General features: G+C 44.0%; 1 protein-coding gene and 1 long non-coding RNA gene across 2 annotated transcripts; one reads left to right on the plus strand and one right to left on the minus strand.

The window, feature by feature from the left end:
* Positions 1–852: 852 nt before the first annotated feature.
* tmem109 (transmembrane protein 109) lies at positions 853–3,532 on the plus strand. Its single transcript, XM_068751380.1, has 3 exons — positions 853–1,150; positions 2,160–2,262; positions 2,865–3,532. Exons 1-3 carry the CDS (start codon positions 947–949, stop codon positions 3,233–3,235), a joined length of 678 nt encoding a protein of 225 aa, XP_068607481.1. The 5' UTR covers positions 853–946; the 3' UTR covers positions 3,236–3,532.
* Positions 3,533–7,014: 3,482 nt separating this feature from the next.
* LOC137906294 (uncharacterized) lies at positions 7,015–7,359 on the minus strand. Its single transcript, XR_011105893.1, has 3 exons — positions 7,326–7,359; positions 7,187–7,216; positions 7,015–7,066 (listed from the first exon to the last, which is right to left on the minus strand). It is a non-coding gene; the product is annotated as an uncharacterized lncRNA (long non-coding RNA).
* Between the last annotated feature and the right edge of the window lie 7,535 nt (positions 7,360–14,894).

The raw sequence follows: 14,894 nt of genomic DNA on the forward strand, positions 1-14,894 counted from the left end.
TCACATCTTGTCTCAATAGTCTCAACAAATGTTACAGATAATAAATCCCAAAACACATTTTAACAGTTGAACCCTTCACTTTCCAGGGCCATTCAACCAGAACGATGATAATTAAAAAATACAGTGTATAGATATATAGATAGATAACCTTTATTGTCCCATAGGGAAATTCATCTTCACAGTCTCTTGTTCTCACAACACAATATATATATATTTTATTCATAGACATTGCGTGGGAGACAGGGCATGCCCTCGACTCTCACATGCACAAGTTCACCTATATTACATGAGTTTGCTGCTGGGAGGAAGGCGGAGACCCTGGAGAGAACCCACGCAGACAGGGAGAGAACCTGCTAATTATTGTCTGCAGATCAAAAATGAATTTATAATAATTGTAATTGATAAAATAAATTGATAATCTTTCCCCCTATATTCACCATGAAATTGGATAGAGGGGAGAGGAATGTGTCCAAAAGGCAATTGATCGTGGAAGTGGCTCAAAATAAAGGCCCAAATCTATTTTTTGCATTTCTGTCAAACGCTGATGAGTGGAAATCGATAGAGGTTTATTTTCTGGTGAGTAAATGGGAATGAATGGTCTCCTCTGAGCGTCCCATGTTGTTTAAAATAAGGATCCACAGTGTTTGAAAGGATCGTTTCATTGATTGCTTATTATGATCTGTGTCCAGGACTCGGTTGCAGTTCATTGCTTGCTCTCTGTCATCGATCCATTTTATTGGCGCGTAAATGCACATCTTACAATGGGTGGAATTTGTTTTGCTGCCATCCCGGCCCAGGAGGTGGCACTCATTTTAGTCCTACTTCTTTTTCTCCGCACATCTGTTGCTGCTTCCCGACGTCGCTTCTCTGCAGAACCAACTTTTTACCTCCCATTTTGAGTTTTCATAGTTTTTTTTTTTTTTATCCTGATCCTGACATTTCGGCTATGTTTCCCCTCTTCAAACAAATTGCTTTCGTGCGCCTGTGCGCGCTCAGCGCGTCGTTGCTTTCTGTTTCGGGGGAGAAAGTGTTGGAGAGTCGCCCCGGAATGATCCAGGAGCTCCGGGCAGCAGTAGCAGACTTGGCCGAGCAAGGAAGGCGCTCCTTGGGCAGGCTGGCCGGGGAACAGACGGTACTGTCTGTACAAAAGGTGAGAACACAAAGCGTGTGACGTCAGCAGAAGCCCCGGCATGAGGCCAGGTACCAAAACTGTGACATTGATATTACGTCGGGAACATAATAATGTAAAACGCGGTTATCGTCCATAAACACCGTTATTTAAACTCATTTTATTAATAGACGTGTTTGAAAGGAACTATTTTATTTTAGCACCGCCTAAATGGGAGCTGTGTGACGTAACCTTATGTTGTTGTGGAAAAGTGAGGAGCGCGAGCGATTACTTCCGGGTTATTTTTTTTTCAAAACAAACAAATACACAAAGAGTGTATAAAGGTTACATACCAATTACCAGGGGTTAAGATGCAAAAACATTACTCAAATAATTTATAGGTGATACAGATATTTAAAGTTTTTGAAGCCTTTTTGTTCAATTAATCACTAATCAATTTTATATACGCCAAACTATCAGTATAAAAAAATTTGAATGCAGGTCTTTGCTTATTATATTTACATTTGTGGATATAGAACTTTGCTAATATAATTAAAATGTTTATAATAAAAAATCCTTTTGTTTGCCTTCTGAAAAAACAAAATACAATGTTTTCCCATTTTAAGGAGAAGTTCTTATAAAGTTTACGAGTGATAAAGCTTCTGAAGTCTTTCCAAAATTATGCAGAATATGTACAGATCCAGAAGAGGTGCTGGACGGTCTCAGGATGCTTTTTGCAGAAAGAACAGTTCACATCAATTTTTCTTCTGAATTTTTCCATGTAGTGGTTGGCAGGGTAATATTTATGAATCATTACATCCATCCATTTTCAGCCGCTTATCCGGGGCCGGGTCATTTTTTAAATAAATTTCTTTCACCTTATTTGCCACAAAAAACTTATTGGGAATTGAACATGCTTTCTTCCAGTTGATATCATTTACAAAAGAATTCCAGTATGAAACGTGTGGAAGAGACATACATTGATCCTTTCTGAAGGCTACTCTTCGGTGGCCGACGTCACTGTCTTAACCTCGCTGTTTCTGTCCTCCAGTCTTTTTCTCAGGTTCTGGATGTTGTGGCAGGAAGTTTGGCTGCAGGTCTGAATGTCTTCCTCCAGTATGTGTCGAACCTTCTGCAGGCCGCTGGAATCCAAGGTGAAAATCACACACATTAAAACCGAACGGTCCACTGCCAGCGTGCAGAACTCCCATTCCTACGGAACACGATTGGTTCGACTCGGCTTGACATATTTTTTTTTCCATTTTTAAATGAAAGTACCTGCTACCTTTTCAGGACCTGCGCCGTTGTGGTTCCAAACAGTCAGTACAGATATAAAAAGTACGGATCTACATCTCGCCGTATAGTTTTTTTAAATCTTTTTAGAAATATTGTTGTACATTCAAGAAGATGACGTTTGTCCGCACTCCAACATCAGTGAAGGCAATGCACACTGGTTACAACCTGCCATTCAACCAAAAGAAGTTACAAAATATTACCAAATGTGAATTTTTTTTAATTCAAAATTAAACCGAAAAGTGACAAAAGGAAAACAACAACTTTGTAATCACCTTTTCACGGATGTCGTGGTATTACTGTATTTATGAAGATTTAGTCATGATTGAAATATAATTTAGGTTAAATACGTTTTGCTTTTTAATCCTGAATGGATCAAAATGAGATCTAATTAGTTATTGCAGCAAAGCGTAGCCGTTGTCGTCGCTCTTCATCGTTATCCTTGTGTTCCTCTTTTCCACAGCCAGCTTTCCTACGGACAAAGTGACCCCGGAGGGTGTGATCTTTGTCGCACGATGGGTTCTCGTAGCTCTCATCGGCTACTGGCTGCTCTCCCTGGCCCTCCGGTTGGTTGCGTCCAGCCTGAGGCAGGCCCTGTGGCTGCTGAAGTTGATCTTGGCTTTGATCTGTTTTGGACTCATCCTGAGCGATCATGTTGACACAGAGACCTTGGCCATCCGGTTGGCTGTCCTAGTGCTTGTCTGCGTCCTGTTGGGCGTTGGGACTTCACAGGGCCCTAATGTGGCTGATAAAACAGCTCATCTGGAGCATCAGATAAAGATCCTGGAGAGACGACTGAGAGAGATGGAGAGATGGAGGAAGACAGAGGAGTGACGGGTCAAGGTTAGATTGATTGAATCTGATTATTATCTGTCTGTCTTATCTGATGTCAAATGCACAGATGGAGAACTTCTGTCCATGATATAATTTATGGAGCATCAGAGGGAAAACCTATTTACAGTTAAAAGTGGTCAAAAAGTATCCAATTTCTCAGTGGACTGGGTATTTGTAATTGCTGGATAAAGTGATTTGTTAGTCTGTGTGTTCCAGTCGTGGGCTGTCAGGGGCTGCAAGGCCTTCACAGACTGATATGAATTCTATTTTGTCCATGAATGCTTATTAAACAATTCAAAATGGTCTGTCCGCTTCCTGTCATAGCTTTCGCCCTGGTTGCGCTGCATCCAGATGTCTATATTCACATTAAAGCGTTCACATGTTGCAATGCGGAATGGACCAGGACCTTCAAGTGTTACACCTGCAAAATGATATTAATGATGAATAATTAAGCAGTCAACTGGAGCACCAAGATGTTTCACTTTATTCACCCATATTGAATACATGTACTTTATGAAACGCTATAAAACGACAGGTAGGGAATCAGATTTCAACCGTAGACGGGTTAAAGAGGCCTAAATACCATACAAACGGAGCAAAGTCTCAGCTACAACTACGCGTGTGTATATTATAGTTACACAATAGTGCAGCATGGAAGACTCGGAGAAGAATGGAAAGATTCATAGCGTCTGGACTTTAAGGGTTTTGTATTTACAACATTATTCCGTTCCCCAGTTTGCAAGCTAACAATTGTTAGCGTAGATATCAGTGTGCCTAGACTAGAGTACGAATATGTACTTGTATGTCTCTAATGTCTGTAATGATTGATCAGTTGGGACATGCCTCATTCAAGCATCTGCATTTTTACACACCCTTTCATTGCCTATCCAGCCCTGTAAAATATTAAATATAAACAGTTAATATCCAGTATACGTGGTTGGAACGTCCTTTTTTAGTCTTCCCTTGCTGCACTGTAAGTCAAGGACAGCTGTTTACAATACATTTACACACACAGAAATGAGTCGCGTGTTAAAACTCAACGATAGCTCACACCTCCATCACTATTACATCAGGATCCTGTACACGAAGGTAAAAAAAATAATAATAAAAAAACAGGCTGAGGAGGAAAGCTGTTTAGTCATCTTCACATGTGAGATGAAAAGGCACTCGCTGCGTTCAGAGCATCTGAGCGGCTCGGCATTAACTACTGCTATGCTTCCTGTTTGTGTTGCATGCTGCGTATGCAGCTGCACTCATCCTCCTGAAGGCCTGACTCTACCCTCTGCTCCCTGCCACACGGTGATTTAGGTCAGTATTTTGCAACGCCTGCCCATCCTGTTCTCCCAGTTCTGTCTTAATTATTTGCGCCAGTAAAACTATCTTTAAACATCCCCTCGGGTCTACGTCTCTGCATTTTGGGGTCTATATTCTAGTTTAACCGTCACAATAGCTCAATGATGATCTCCTACTTATCAGGAGGGCCACAGCAATGGATGCTGCATGGCATGTTCCTCTGCTGTAATAGTAGAGGCACGAGGCAAAGGCAGTCAGATTGGTTCTTCCGTTAGCTTTTAGTTGCATCAAATCATCTCTATTGCAGGACTGGTGGGTTTGGATTAAGTCGGTTTGACCATTGGCCACCCCAAACAGTCTTGAGGGTAGAGGTAGATTGATTGATCTGCATTATGGGAGGAATTCAGCTCCGATATTGGCTCATGGCGGCTAAATGAAATCACAAATAAATCAGTTGTTCAAAGGCACCAGAATACTGGAAATGATATTTGTTCTGCTGAATATCTACTGGTGAAGGGCCTTGATTGTCCTACAAATGGCCAGCGAGCATTTTTATTACTGCAGACTATGAGATGCTCCCGACTGAACTCGAGGTTTCAGTGAAGTATTCACACGTACGACCCTTTAGTGGCAGAACCGTGTCAAGTTGATTAATTAATTGGGATATTTAAGTGTTAGACAGAAATATGTACTAATACATACTATTATTTCATACGGATTGATTGCTTCTGCCTGCAAAATTATCACTTTGTTTGGAATTTACATCGCCCAAGAATATGTCTTCTTTATATCCGTAAACATGAACACAGAATCGTGTCACGGCTCCCTAGTGAACAATATTCAAAAATGTTTTCGCCTTCGTTGAGAAAAATCACTTTGTAGTTGTTGTCAACCTGAAAGACGGGTCTATTATAACAAGATGGCCCTGCTGTCGGTTCTGCATCCCTACAGGAAGTTGCTGGAAGATTTCTCTCCGTCAATCTCAAACTTGTAGACGCCTTCAGAGGAGGGGGGCGTGCTGGTGGAGGAGGGGGGCACAGGAGCTGCAGGAGAGGGGGCAGCATGTTCCTGTGTGGAGGACACAAAATGAGAATATTTTAGTTAAAAAGAAGACATGGATGTTTTCATTTGGTCAAATATTGATTATTTATTGATTAATCACCCAGAATGCAGAGTGACACTGATGTAAATGTTTTACATAATTAGATAAGTAGCGCTGCAACGATTCGGCGATTAAATCGCGTAATTCGATTAGGGAAAAACTTCTAATTCAATTCTGTTGCCTCGAGGATTCGCTTTAATTAGAATTGCATATTAAAATCATCCATAAACTGCTGCCGCGTGGCACCTGGAACGTTACGGCTTGTCTCCGCACGAGAGGGGAAGCCGCCGAGCATGTCTGTGGGAAAGCCAGCAGAGCAAGCAGAGCGAAAACAGTCCAGTGTGGCGGCGGCGAGCACGGATAAAGGCGGAGAAAAGAACGAGAATGAAGGAGTCCAAAGACGAAGTGTCCAAGTTTGTGACACTTTGGGACAATGTATTGACTTTTTCCAATCACAATATATACTGAAGAACAGAACCAGAAATAATCCAATGTCAGTTTATTTTCTCTCTGCAATGTAAACACCTAACACAAAATGTTTTGGTGTCTGTCCGTGTGTGTGTGTGGCTGAGTGTGTCTGTGTGTGTCTGTGTGTGTCTGTGTGTGTGTGTGTGTGTGTGTCTACCTTTGGCGTGCCAGTCAGTAACGGATCAGTAGGTGAGGAAGACATATTCTCCATTTTCATCGCCTCTTTAACAGGATCTCTCTCTGCTGCTGGTGGAGGAGTGCTATACATGGCTGGGGTATAGCCCTACACACACACATACACACACACACACACACACGGATGACAGTTTCATGAATGACAGTCTGGACTTTTTCTATTGCGGGAGAATACAATGATGAAATATTCATCAGACTTGAGGAGTCATGTACTCTCAACGGAAACAAGACCGCAAGGGCTTTTTTGAAATGCTCCTCTTAGACAGGATGTTTGACTGTATTTGTACTGTAATACATGCTACTGTTTGACTGTACTTGTACTCTAACATTCTACTCTAACATTCTATCAAACGGCAAAGCTCCAAGTCTGAAAACGATCAATATTCCTCTCCGGAATTCCTTTCAGATTAAGATATGGATCGTACCATTGGGGGGTACTGGCCGGACGGGGGGCCATTCCATTGTGGCGGCTGGGCGGCAGGGATCATAGCTGGGCCAGCAGGAGGGTAGACAGGATTCTGGGGCGGGTAGGTTGGGTTAAAGCCCTGCATAGGAAGAGAATCGAAATTTCAGTCCATAATCATGGAACAGAACGATTCGAAAGGGAAATGACAATTCACAAGACGAGACCAAATTCAGCCTGGAGTAAGAAACCATCCGGATGTCATGCTGAACAACATGTATGAGAGCAGGCGCTGCTTTGGGTTTTCTTTATTGCTTACTGGGGTCGGTGAGAAGCCAGGCGGCCCTGGGGGAGGATAAGCTGCAGGACCCTGTGTAGGAACACGTATGCATCCAGACAGAAGCAAAGACTTGCCTTAGGTTAGGGTTAAATAAATAGATTAGTATTATAATTTGTAGTTATTACGGTAAGTAATAAATGTGTTATGTACCATGCTGGGGTCATGGCCATGGTAGTACACCTGTAAACACAAGAAACGCTCGCGTTAATTCAAAACCACGTTCGCATTGAGACATTATGTCTGTCAGTCATACTAAGAAAAAAAAACCAGGCCAAAAGTTTGTTCTTACTGCTCCTGGTTGTCCAGGGGCGGGGTAGGGTTGTCCAGGGGCGGGGTAGGGTTGTCCAGGGGTGGGGTAGAGTTGTCCAGGGGTGGGGTAGAGTTGTCCAGGGGTGGTGTAGGGAGGACAAGGTCCAGCAGGACCGCTGGGTGGTGGATGAACTGCATCTATGGTAGTCTGGAAAGAGAAAAGAGGGAGATCTATAGAAATTATATGTGTGTGTGTGTGGGGGGGGGGGGGGGGGGTACAGCTATGCCCGACCAGTAATCAGATACCCCGCTGGCATAATATCCGGGCCACTGGAAGAGATACCAGCTACCGAAAACAAGACAAGAAAGCTGCTTATAATGCACGGAGGGTTTCACCCTGAGGTCGAGGACTAGAGAGCATCAAGGCCACTATCCAGCAGGAAACGACATCCCTCCAAGAGTACATCAAGAAAATGCCCCCCCAGCAACAACCTGCCAAGTGAATGCCTCAGGCAACAGAAGCCCAGCAAGGAGGGGGAGCCAGGGGGCGGAGAAAATGTGGGGAGTGAAGGCGACAGTGCTGCCAGTAGTGATCGGGGCAGTAACCCCCCCCCGAGCTGGGGGGAACGGCTCCATCAGATACCAGGAACAACGTCCGACATCTCCGTCCAGAAGAGCACAGTCCCAGAGACAGCTAAGATCCTGCTAGAACCCTCAAGGCCTCTGGTGGAGAACCCGAGCTTGAAGGGGACACCGGCCCGCCCGGGTGGGCGAGACGACAATTTATATATATTATATCTACATGTCCTGGGAGGAAGACTGAATTCCTGGAAAATCCAATCAAAGAGACATAAATAAACATTGACAGTTAAATTATAAGGACATATTGTAAAAGCCAACACTCAATGACAGCCCAGACTGTCCGCCATCACTAAACGTAATCATTGTTAAAAATAAAGAAACCATTGATCCACTGTTATTACGTGTAGCGTTGCAGCAGTGTTGGCCTTCTTCTTGAAAATCTTCTTCCGACAACAGCAGCAAATCCCAGCCGGGATGCCGAGCAACAACATCAAACCCAAGAGGGGGTTCGCCCCCGAGTAGTCATGATGGTCTGCAGTGGGAAAAAGAGGGGCGATAGGGGATTTGCATTATTGCGTATCACACACATCGACCCAAATCCAGGCTATCGCCTGTAGCCGATCTTTTATGTAATTACATAAAAGCGACTGCTTTTAATCATTTTCCATCTCTCTGCAAAACTACTTCTTCACGGATACCCAAAACTCTTGACTCGTATTTTGTGACTACTTTGTGGAAGCACAGGAGTATCGTCTAGGCTAGGGACTATTTAAAGATATAACACCCCACCTGTCAGGTCCATCCTGGTGACCGACACCACCCGGTTCCTCCGGTCTCTCAGGGTGTAATGACCCTCGTCAGAATAGTTGACCTTCCTGATCTCAATGTTCAGGGAGTGGGGCTTCACCCGGTCCCAGTACTCTGGGAGGTTCTGGGACACTGGAGCTCCGTCACGCACCTAAGGCAGACAAACCGCTGTCACAACACGCACTGTGGGATTCACAACGTCCTGAGAGAAGTTACTATCGGCAGCTGCTGCCGCGCCTCAGCGATTATCTGTGACACACTGAAATGGTTGGATCTCGGCGGTCTGCTTATCAGATGGTCGGCGGTTCGATCCCCAGCCCTGCAGGCAAGGTGCTGAGCCCCAAATTGCTTCCAGTGGCTGTGAATGGTTACTGCGGGTGGTCCTCACGTAGCGACGGAGTTACGTTCCGAAGACCGCGTCGTTAAACGAAACCCGTTAACCGACAACTTTGCAAACATTTTGTGTGGTCACATGGTTTTAGTATTTGCATACATATAGGTCATTTATACTGTATATATTGATCCTGATGTGTATATATATATCTATAGGATGAACATATTCTGCTGGGTATGCCAGGCGGTTTTTGTTTATTACTTTAGCTAACTTTGTGGCGTAGTGGCTACCGCTGCCGCTTAGCACAGTAAGACGGTACCGGTTAGAACCCAATCTGTGCAGAGTGTGTGTGGAGCGCAGTCGTTTCTGGGAGGGACGCGGCGTTTCAGAGGAACTGCGTGAGTGGCCCCCCATTCTGGAATCGGGAATTAACGTTCCCAGAGATGAAATACTCTCTCTCTAAAAAGGGGAGAAGAATGAAAACAACATTTTGTCACATCTTGCCTCCTCCCCTTGCTGTGAATTGTGGACAGTCGGTGGACGTAGCAATATGTACGTTCTCACAGCTTCACAGCCAGTGGGTTCCACCTCTTACTTTATTACTGTATGGCTTATTTATTGAGAAGGTAATAATTGGAAAAAAAAGACGTTTTGAATCCACAAACACACTTCCTGGCGGACATGTAGCCTTCATTTCCTACTGTGAGCCTGTTTAAGATACACAATCCTTTTTTGAAATAATCTTTAACAGAACAACAATGATGGTTTTGAGGCTTGAGCCAATACCCCACAAGCTAAACGCATCCTAAAATCCATCCATTGATTGATCTTCTAATATATTGGAAGATATTTCATAACACATATTTAAGATTTATTATGCAACACCAACAGTAAACCCAGGTCTTGTTCCTTTTCTCCACATCACTGTAGTTCCATGCCCACTGACGGAACGATCTGCCTGTGAGGGAAGTGGAATCTGTCACCGCTCCAGAATGCACATACAACAACAATGGACACACGTGCCGGACCTCTCGATCATAGGACGACCCGCTCAACCTGTGCCACCGTCGCCCGCTTTTCTTTTTAACATAGACTTAAATCACAACACAGAGGACGGACCCCCTCAAAATGTTTGTCCCTGGACTGACATCACAGAGCAATGCCCAGATATCATGTATTCATCCATCCATCCATCCACGGGTCTCTACATCTCACCAGTGTCACATTGGCACCCTCCCCAGAGAAGAACAGGTCGGCGTCAGCCAGGTCAATGCCCTCCAGCGAGATGAGGAGATTCTCTCCTGCCACACACTTCAGGAAGTTTTGTCTGGCTGGAATGGAGAGGAGAGGAGAAGAATTAAGAAACTGGCAGACGGGAAAGAAGAAGAGCGATTCATGGGATAAAGGTTTCTACGAGCACGCGACTCATTTATCACATCCCTGTCAGGGTTTGGCTCGGGACAGTTATTTTCCATCAGTTGCATTTACTTACTGATTTTTGGTTTTCTCTATTTGGACATTGCTGTTCTTTGAGTTTGTTTTTCTTTTGGCTGTGTTCTTTGTTTCTTATTGGACGTCCCAGCCCGTTCTCCCCCCCCAGTTCCTTTTTGCTGAGAGTTTTTTTGTTGTGCACAATTAACAGACTTCAGATTAATCTCCCGACTCCGTCGCCACATCCTGGGGTTCCTTCTGTCTGCTAGTTTTCCAGCAGTTGTATAACAATCCCGGGAACCTTGCTCATCATTGCTATACCCCAAATAACAAATCCCAAATCTACTCATAATACAAATACTAATACAAAATAGAGTAATACCTTGACATACGCGTATAATTCGTTCCGAGTTCGTAACTGAAATCACATTTTTCTGTTCCGGCCATCTAAAAACACTCAAATCAACGCTAATAACAATATAAAATCCTTCTTGGAGTCTGTTGCACTCTCTGAGTGCTGTCGGGTGCTTTTACTCCTCTTTGCTTTATACAACATTATACAGGCAGTTGTGAGAGAATAACTTCATGTTCAAATTTAAGAAAAGATCCAAACACAACCCTAATTTATCTCACGTGTAATTGCCACTTTGACGGTGGAGATCTCCTTATCCCAGTAGTCTCTCTGAAGATACGTCCCCTGGTCCTCATAAGTCACCTGACAACAACACACAGACCACAGAAATACATGAAAGTCTTGAGTCTCTGAATTTGAAGTACTACTGTAGTTCCAACGATAGCATGGAAAGCTGCCTACCTAGTTTTTTGTGTGTGTTTTTTTACCTTGTCAATGTACCAGCGGCGGTCACTGCCTGTGCCAGATACCCTGCCTTTGGTCGTCCTGCAGAAGATCAGACAACAAGCACATGGCAATCAGCCGCAACAATGCAGGAAACAATTCAAGGGCCTGTTGTCCCCGAGTGCTTCTGACCTGAGTCTGCCCCTCTCCCAGTACAGGAAGGTCTTGCTGGGTTCATCGGCGGGGATAAACTCCAGCTTCTCTGCACTCTTGGGCAGATAGATCTTCAGCTGGCGGCCGTGGCTCATCCGTTCATGGAGGTCACGGACAGCATAGGACTCTGAAACAAAGAAATAGTATCATATAAATATTATAGTATACCGGTACATGCATTCATTCATCTTCCTGACCGCTTTGTCTGTTACCGGGTCGTGCTGGAGCCTATCCCAGCAGTCAGATGGTGGCGCTAAATGACCTTCCGTTACTCGTCTCCTGCACGTTTCCCGTGTTGTGTTTACATTATTTACAGGATTTTGTCTGTATCTATTTGAGTATTTCTTATAAGTGATGGTACCAAAGAAAGCGAGTGGAAAGGATGCGACAAGAAAAGACGCACGATGACGATGGAGATGAAGCATGACCGTGGTGTTCACGTAAGTGATTTGGCACGCCAAGTACATAGATATGTACAATCCTCAAACGGAAGGATGCGATCAAGAACACAACGCCTTCCAAAGGCACAACTATTATGTTTAGGTTTATGTACATGGAATATGTAAAGCACAATTACTGTATAAAGAGTCTATGTACCGCCTAACTTTCGCTCTCCCCCCTCAATACTAAATCCACATTTTATATTAAAGCAATACTGCATATTATTTATTATATTAGCAATAAAAAACGTTTTTTCCATTGTTATTAGAGTTGATTTGAGTGTTTTTAGACGGCTGGAACAGATAAAAGGATTAGAGTTACGAGCTCAGTCCAGGAACAAAATTAAACTCGTATGTCAAGGTATTACTGTATATATATATATATATATATACATACATACATGCACACACATACATACAAAGCAAAGAGATAATACTCACCCACTTTGAGGGCAGCTGCCAGCAGGATCACAATATTCCATATCATCTGTAGAAAAAAAACAGAAGTGATTTCTGCGAGCCTTTTCAGACGGAGATCCACAACGGCGCCGGATCTTTATCTGTTCACACTAATGGAAGCGCGACAACAAAAGGAGGTGTGACGTATAACATGAGGATCTAGCGTGATGCTTTCAGATGTGAAATGGCTAAAGACCACTGCAAAATAGATATGTACTTGTGTGAAGAGTTCTGGGGACATCCTCCGTACCTAATGAGGGCAGGAAGTCAGATCAGAGGGCGATCGTTGTCCATAAAAACAGGGTTAGGGTCGCAAATTTGTGGATTTCAATTATTGAAACTCGTCACAAGGTCTGCATCTGTTGTCCTGTCTTTACCTGACAGTATAAAAGCTAAACGACACTCAGATAAATCAATGATCTATGATTTGCTAAAGTTGTCAAACATTTCTTGCGTTAAAAACACCTCATAAATTCAATGTTCATTTAATGCTGAGCGTCGCTACTTTTATTTCAACGTGTAGGATTATGTCTGTATCGTGTGTATATAATCGTGTGATTGCTCCTATCCCATAATGTTCACGAAGCCTTAAAAATAAAAGACGGACAGAGATGATAATAGGAATCACACACAAAAAAAAAAGACTTTTGGACACAACCTCCTATTCAGACAAATGGGGATATTTTCGACAGCACTTGAAAGTCTCACAGGCCCCAGCCCGGACCGGAGGGTGTTGCCCCCCTCCAGCGAGATGAATTCCCGGATAAATAAATAATTAAAAAAATAAAAATAAAATAAAAACGAAATTAAAAGAACAAAGACGGAATTAATTCACGTGTTATGCTGATCTTTACCTCCGTTCTGTCCACGTTGACCGAGGGGCGTGGCCAGGAGCGCCGATGGAAATAACACCGGATAAAATCTCCACCAGAGTGGATAATAATGATCAAGTCCCACGCGAACGGGAGAAAATGTTCGAATGTCCCACTGAAGCCGGACTCTCGTTACAAAACCGAGATCTTTCTAAAAAAATATCCCAAACAGAGTCGCTCTCCTCAGAGACAGCAGACAGCAAGAAGGCGTTGACGGGGTGGACCCAAACGCACCATCGTTGTCGCTAACGCTATGGACCCTACGCACGAATTCTATTGGACCAGTCCGCGTCCGATCGGGTCATTTATGGCGCTGGACGTGGAGGAGGAGTCCGAACTTGTCGGAAGACTTCGGCCTGTCTCACTTACCTTCAAGAGCAGCGAGTCCGACCTCACAAGGCTTTTTGCCCGGTTGCAGGGCGGTATGAACGCACTGCTGTGCCCGGTAAAACCGGTCTGTAGCACCGATGGGGAGAGGAGCGGCGGAGAATGCTGCCTTCACGGCCTGTCGGAAAAAACACACACACAGAAAGATGAATCCCCTTAGAACGAACATGGCTCAATAGATAGACTTTACCAAGACCCAAAGGTCATATTTATTTATATTAAAGCCTATTCCAGATTCCAAGTATCAACCTAACCCAATAAAGCTACATATAATAGCTGCTTGCTCTTGTGGGATTACTTGGGTAACTTCTATCTTTCCCTGCTGCACCTGTGAAGTGCCTTGAGGTAACGTTCTGTTATGATCTGGCGCTATAGAAATAAAAATGAATTGAATTGAATTGGAGGCCGGGTGGCGCAGTGGTAAGCGCTGTTGCCTTCCTGTGAGGAGGAGTTTGCATGTTCTCCCCGTGTCTGCGTGGGTTCTCTACGGGTTCTCCGGCTTCCTCCCACCACCAAAAACATGCAGCTCAGGTGGATTGGTTACTACATTGCCCACAGGTGTGAGTGTGAGTGCGAGTGTGTGTGTGCGTGTGTGCCTGATTGTCTGTCTCTGTGTTGCCCTGCGATGAGCTGGCGGCTTGTCCAGGGTGTAACCCCGCCTCTCGCCCATTGACTGCTGAGATAGGCTCCAGCACGACCCGCGACCCGGTACCGGACAAAGCGGCTGGAGAATGAATGAATGAATGAATGAATGAATATAGCCACCAGTGTTGCCAGAGCCTATCCTACCTGGCTATGAGCGAGAGGCGGGATACACCCTGGATGAGACGCCAGCTCATCACAGGGTGCACAAAAGACAACAACAAAAAAACACTCAAGGTCACCTTTACACCGATGGACAATTTATTACCTCAGCCAAGGCGAGGCGGAGGTTATGTAATCGCCGGGCTCTATCTGTACATCCATCTGTTAGCAAGATAATTCGAAAGGTTCTGGACAGATCTGGATAAAATGCTCAGGAAATGTTTAAATATTTGTTCCTCAAATTCTCGGTTGATTATTGACCGATATTTATGGAATTTGACAGGGGGGGCCTCTATCTTGTCACCGAATTTCATCTGGATCAGATCCAGAATGATGTTAGGAAAAAATATTTCCGATTCAAAAATCTGTTAAAAATACACATCAATTCTGATTCACTTCTACTTTTCATGGTTTATGTATAAAGATACCAAGAACAATTTAGAGCCTTTAGGTGATGTAAAGGTGATCCAGATCACCGTGTGGA

Source organism: Brachionichthys hirsutus, chromosome 17 (assembly GCF_040956055.1).
Source record: "Brachionichthys hirsutus isolate HB-005 chromosome 17, CSIRO-AGI_Bhir_v1, whole genome shotgun sequence".
Lineage (NCBI taxonomy): Eukaryota > Metazoa > Chordata > Actinopteri > Lophiiformes > Brachionichthyidae > Brachionichthys > Brachionichthys hirsutus.

What these genes read in the sequence shown, in the direction of transcription:
- tmem109 (XM_068751380.1), top strand. Translation starts at nt 947, where the DNA reads ATGTTTCCCCTCTTCAAACAAATTGCTTTCGTGCGCCTGTGCGCGCTC. An exon ending in CGGTACTGTCTGTACAAAAG is followed by an intron (nt 1,151 to 2,159) that starts GTGAGAACACAA and finishes TCTGTCCTCCAG; the next exon opens with TCTTTTTCTCAGGTTCTGGA. An exon ending in GCAGGCCGCTGGAATCCAAG is followed by an intron (nt 2,263 to 2,864) that starts GTGAAAATCACA and finishes TCTTTTCCACAG; the next exon opens with CCAGCTTTCCTACGGACAAA.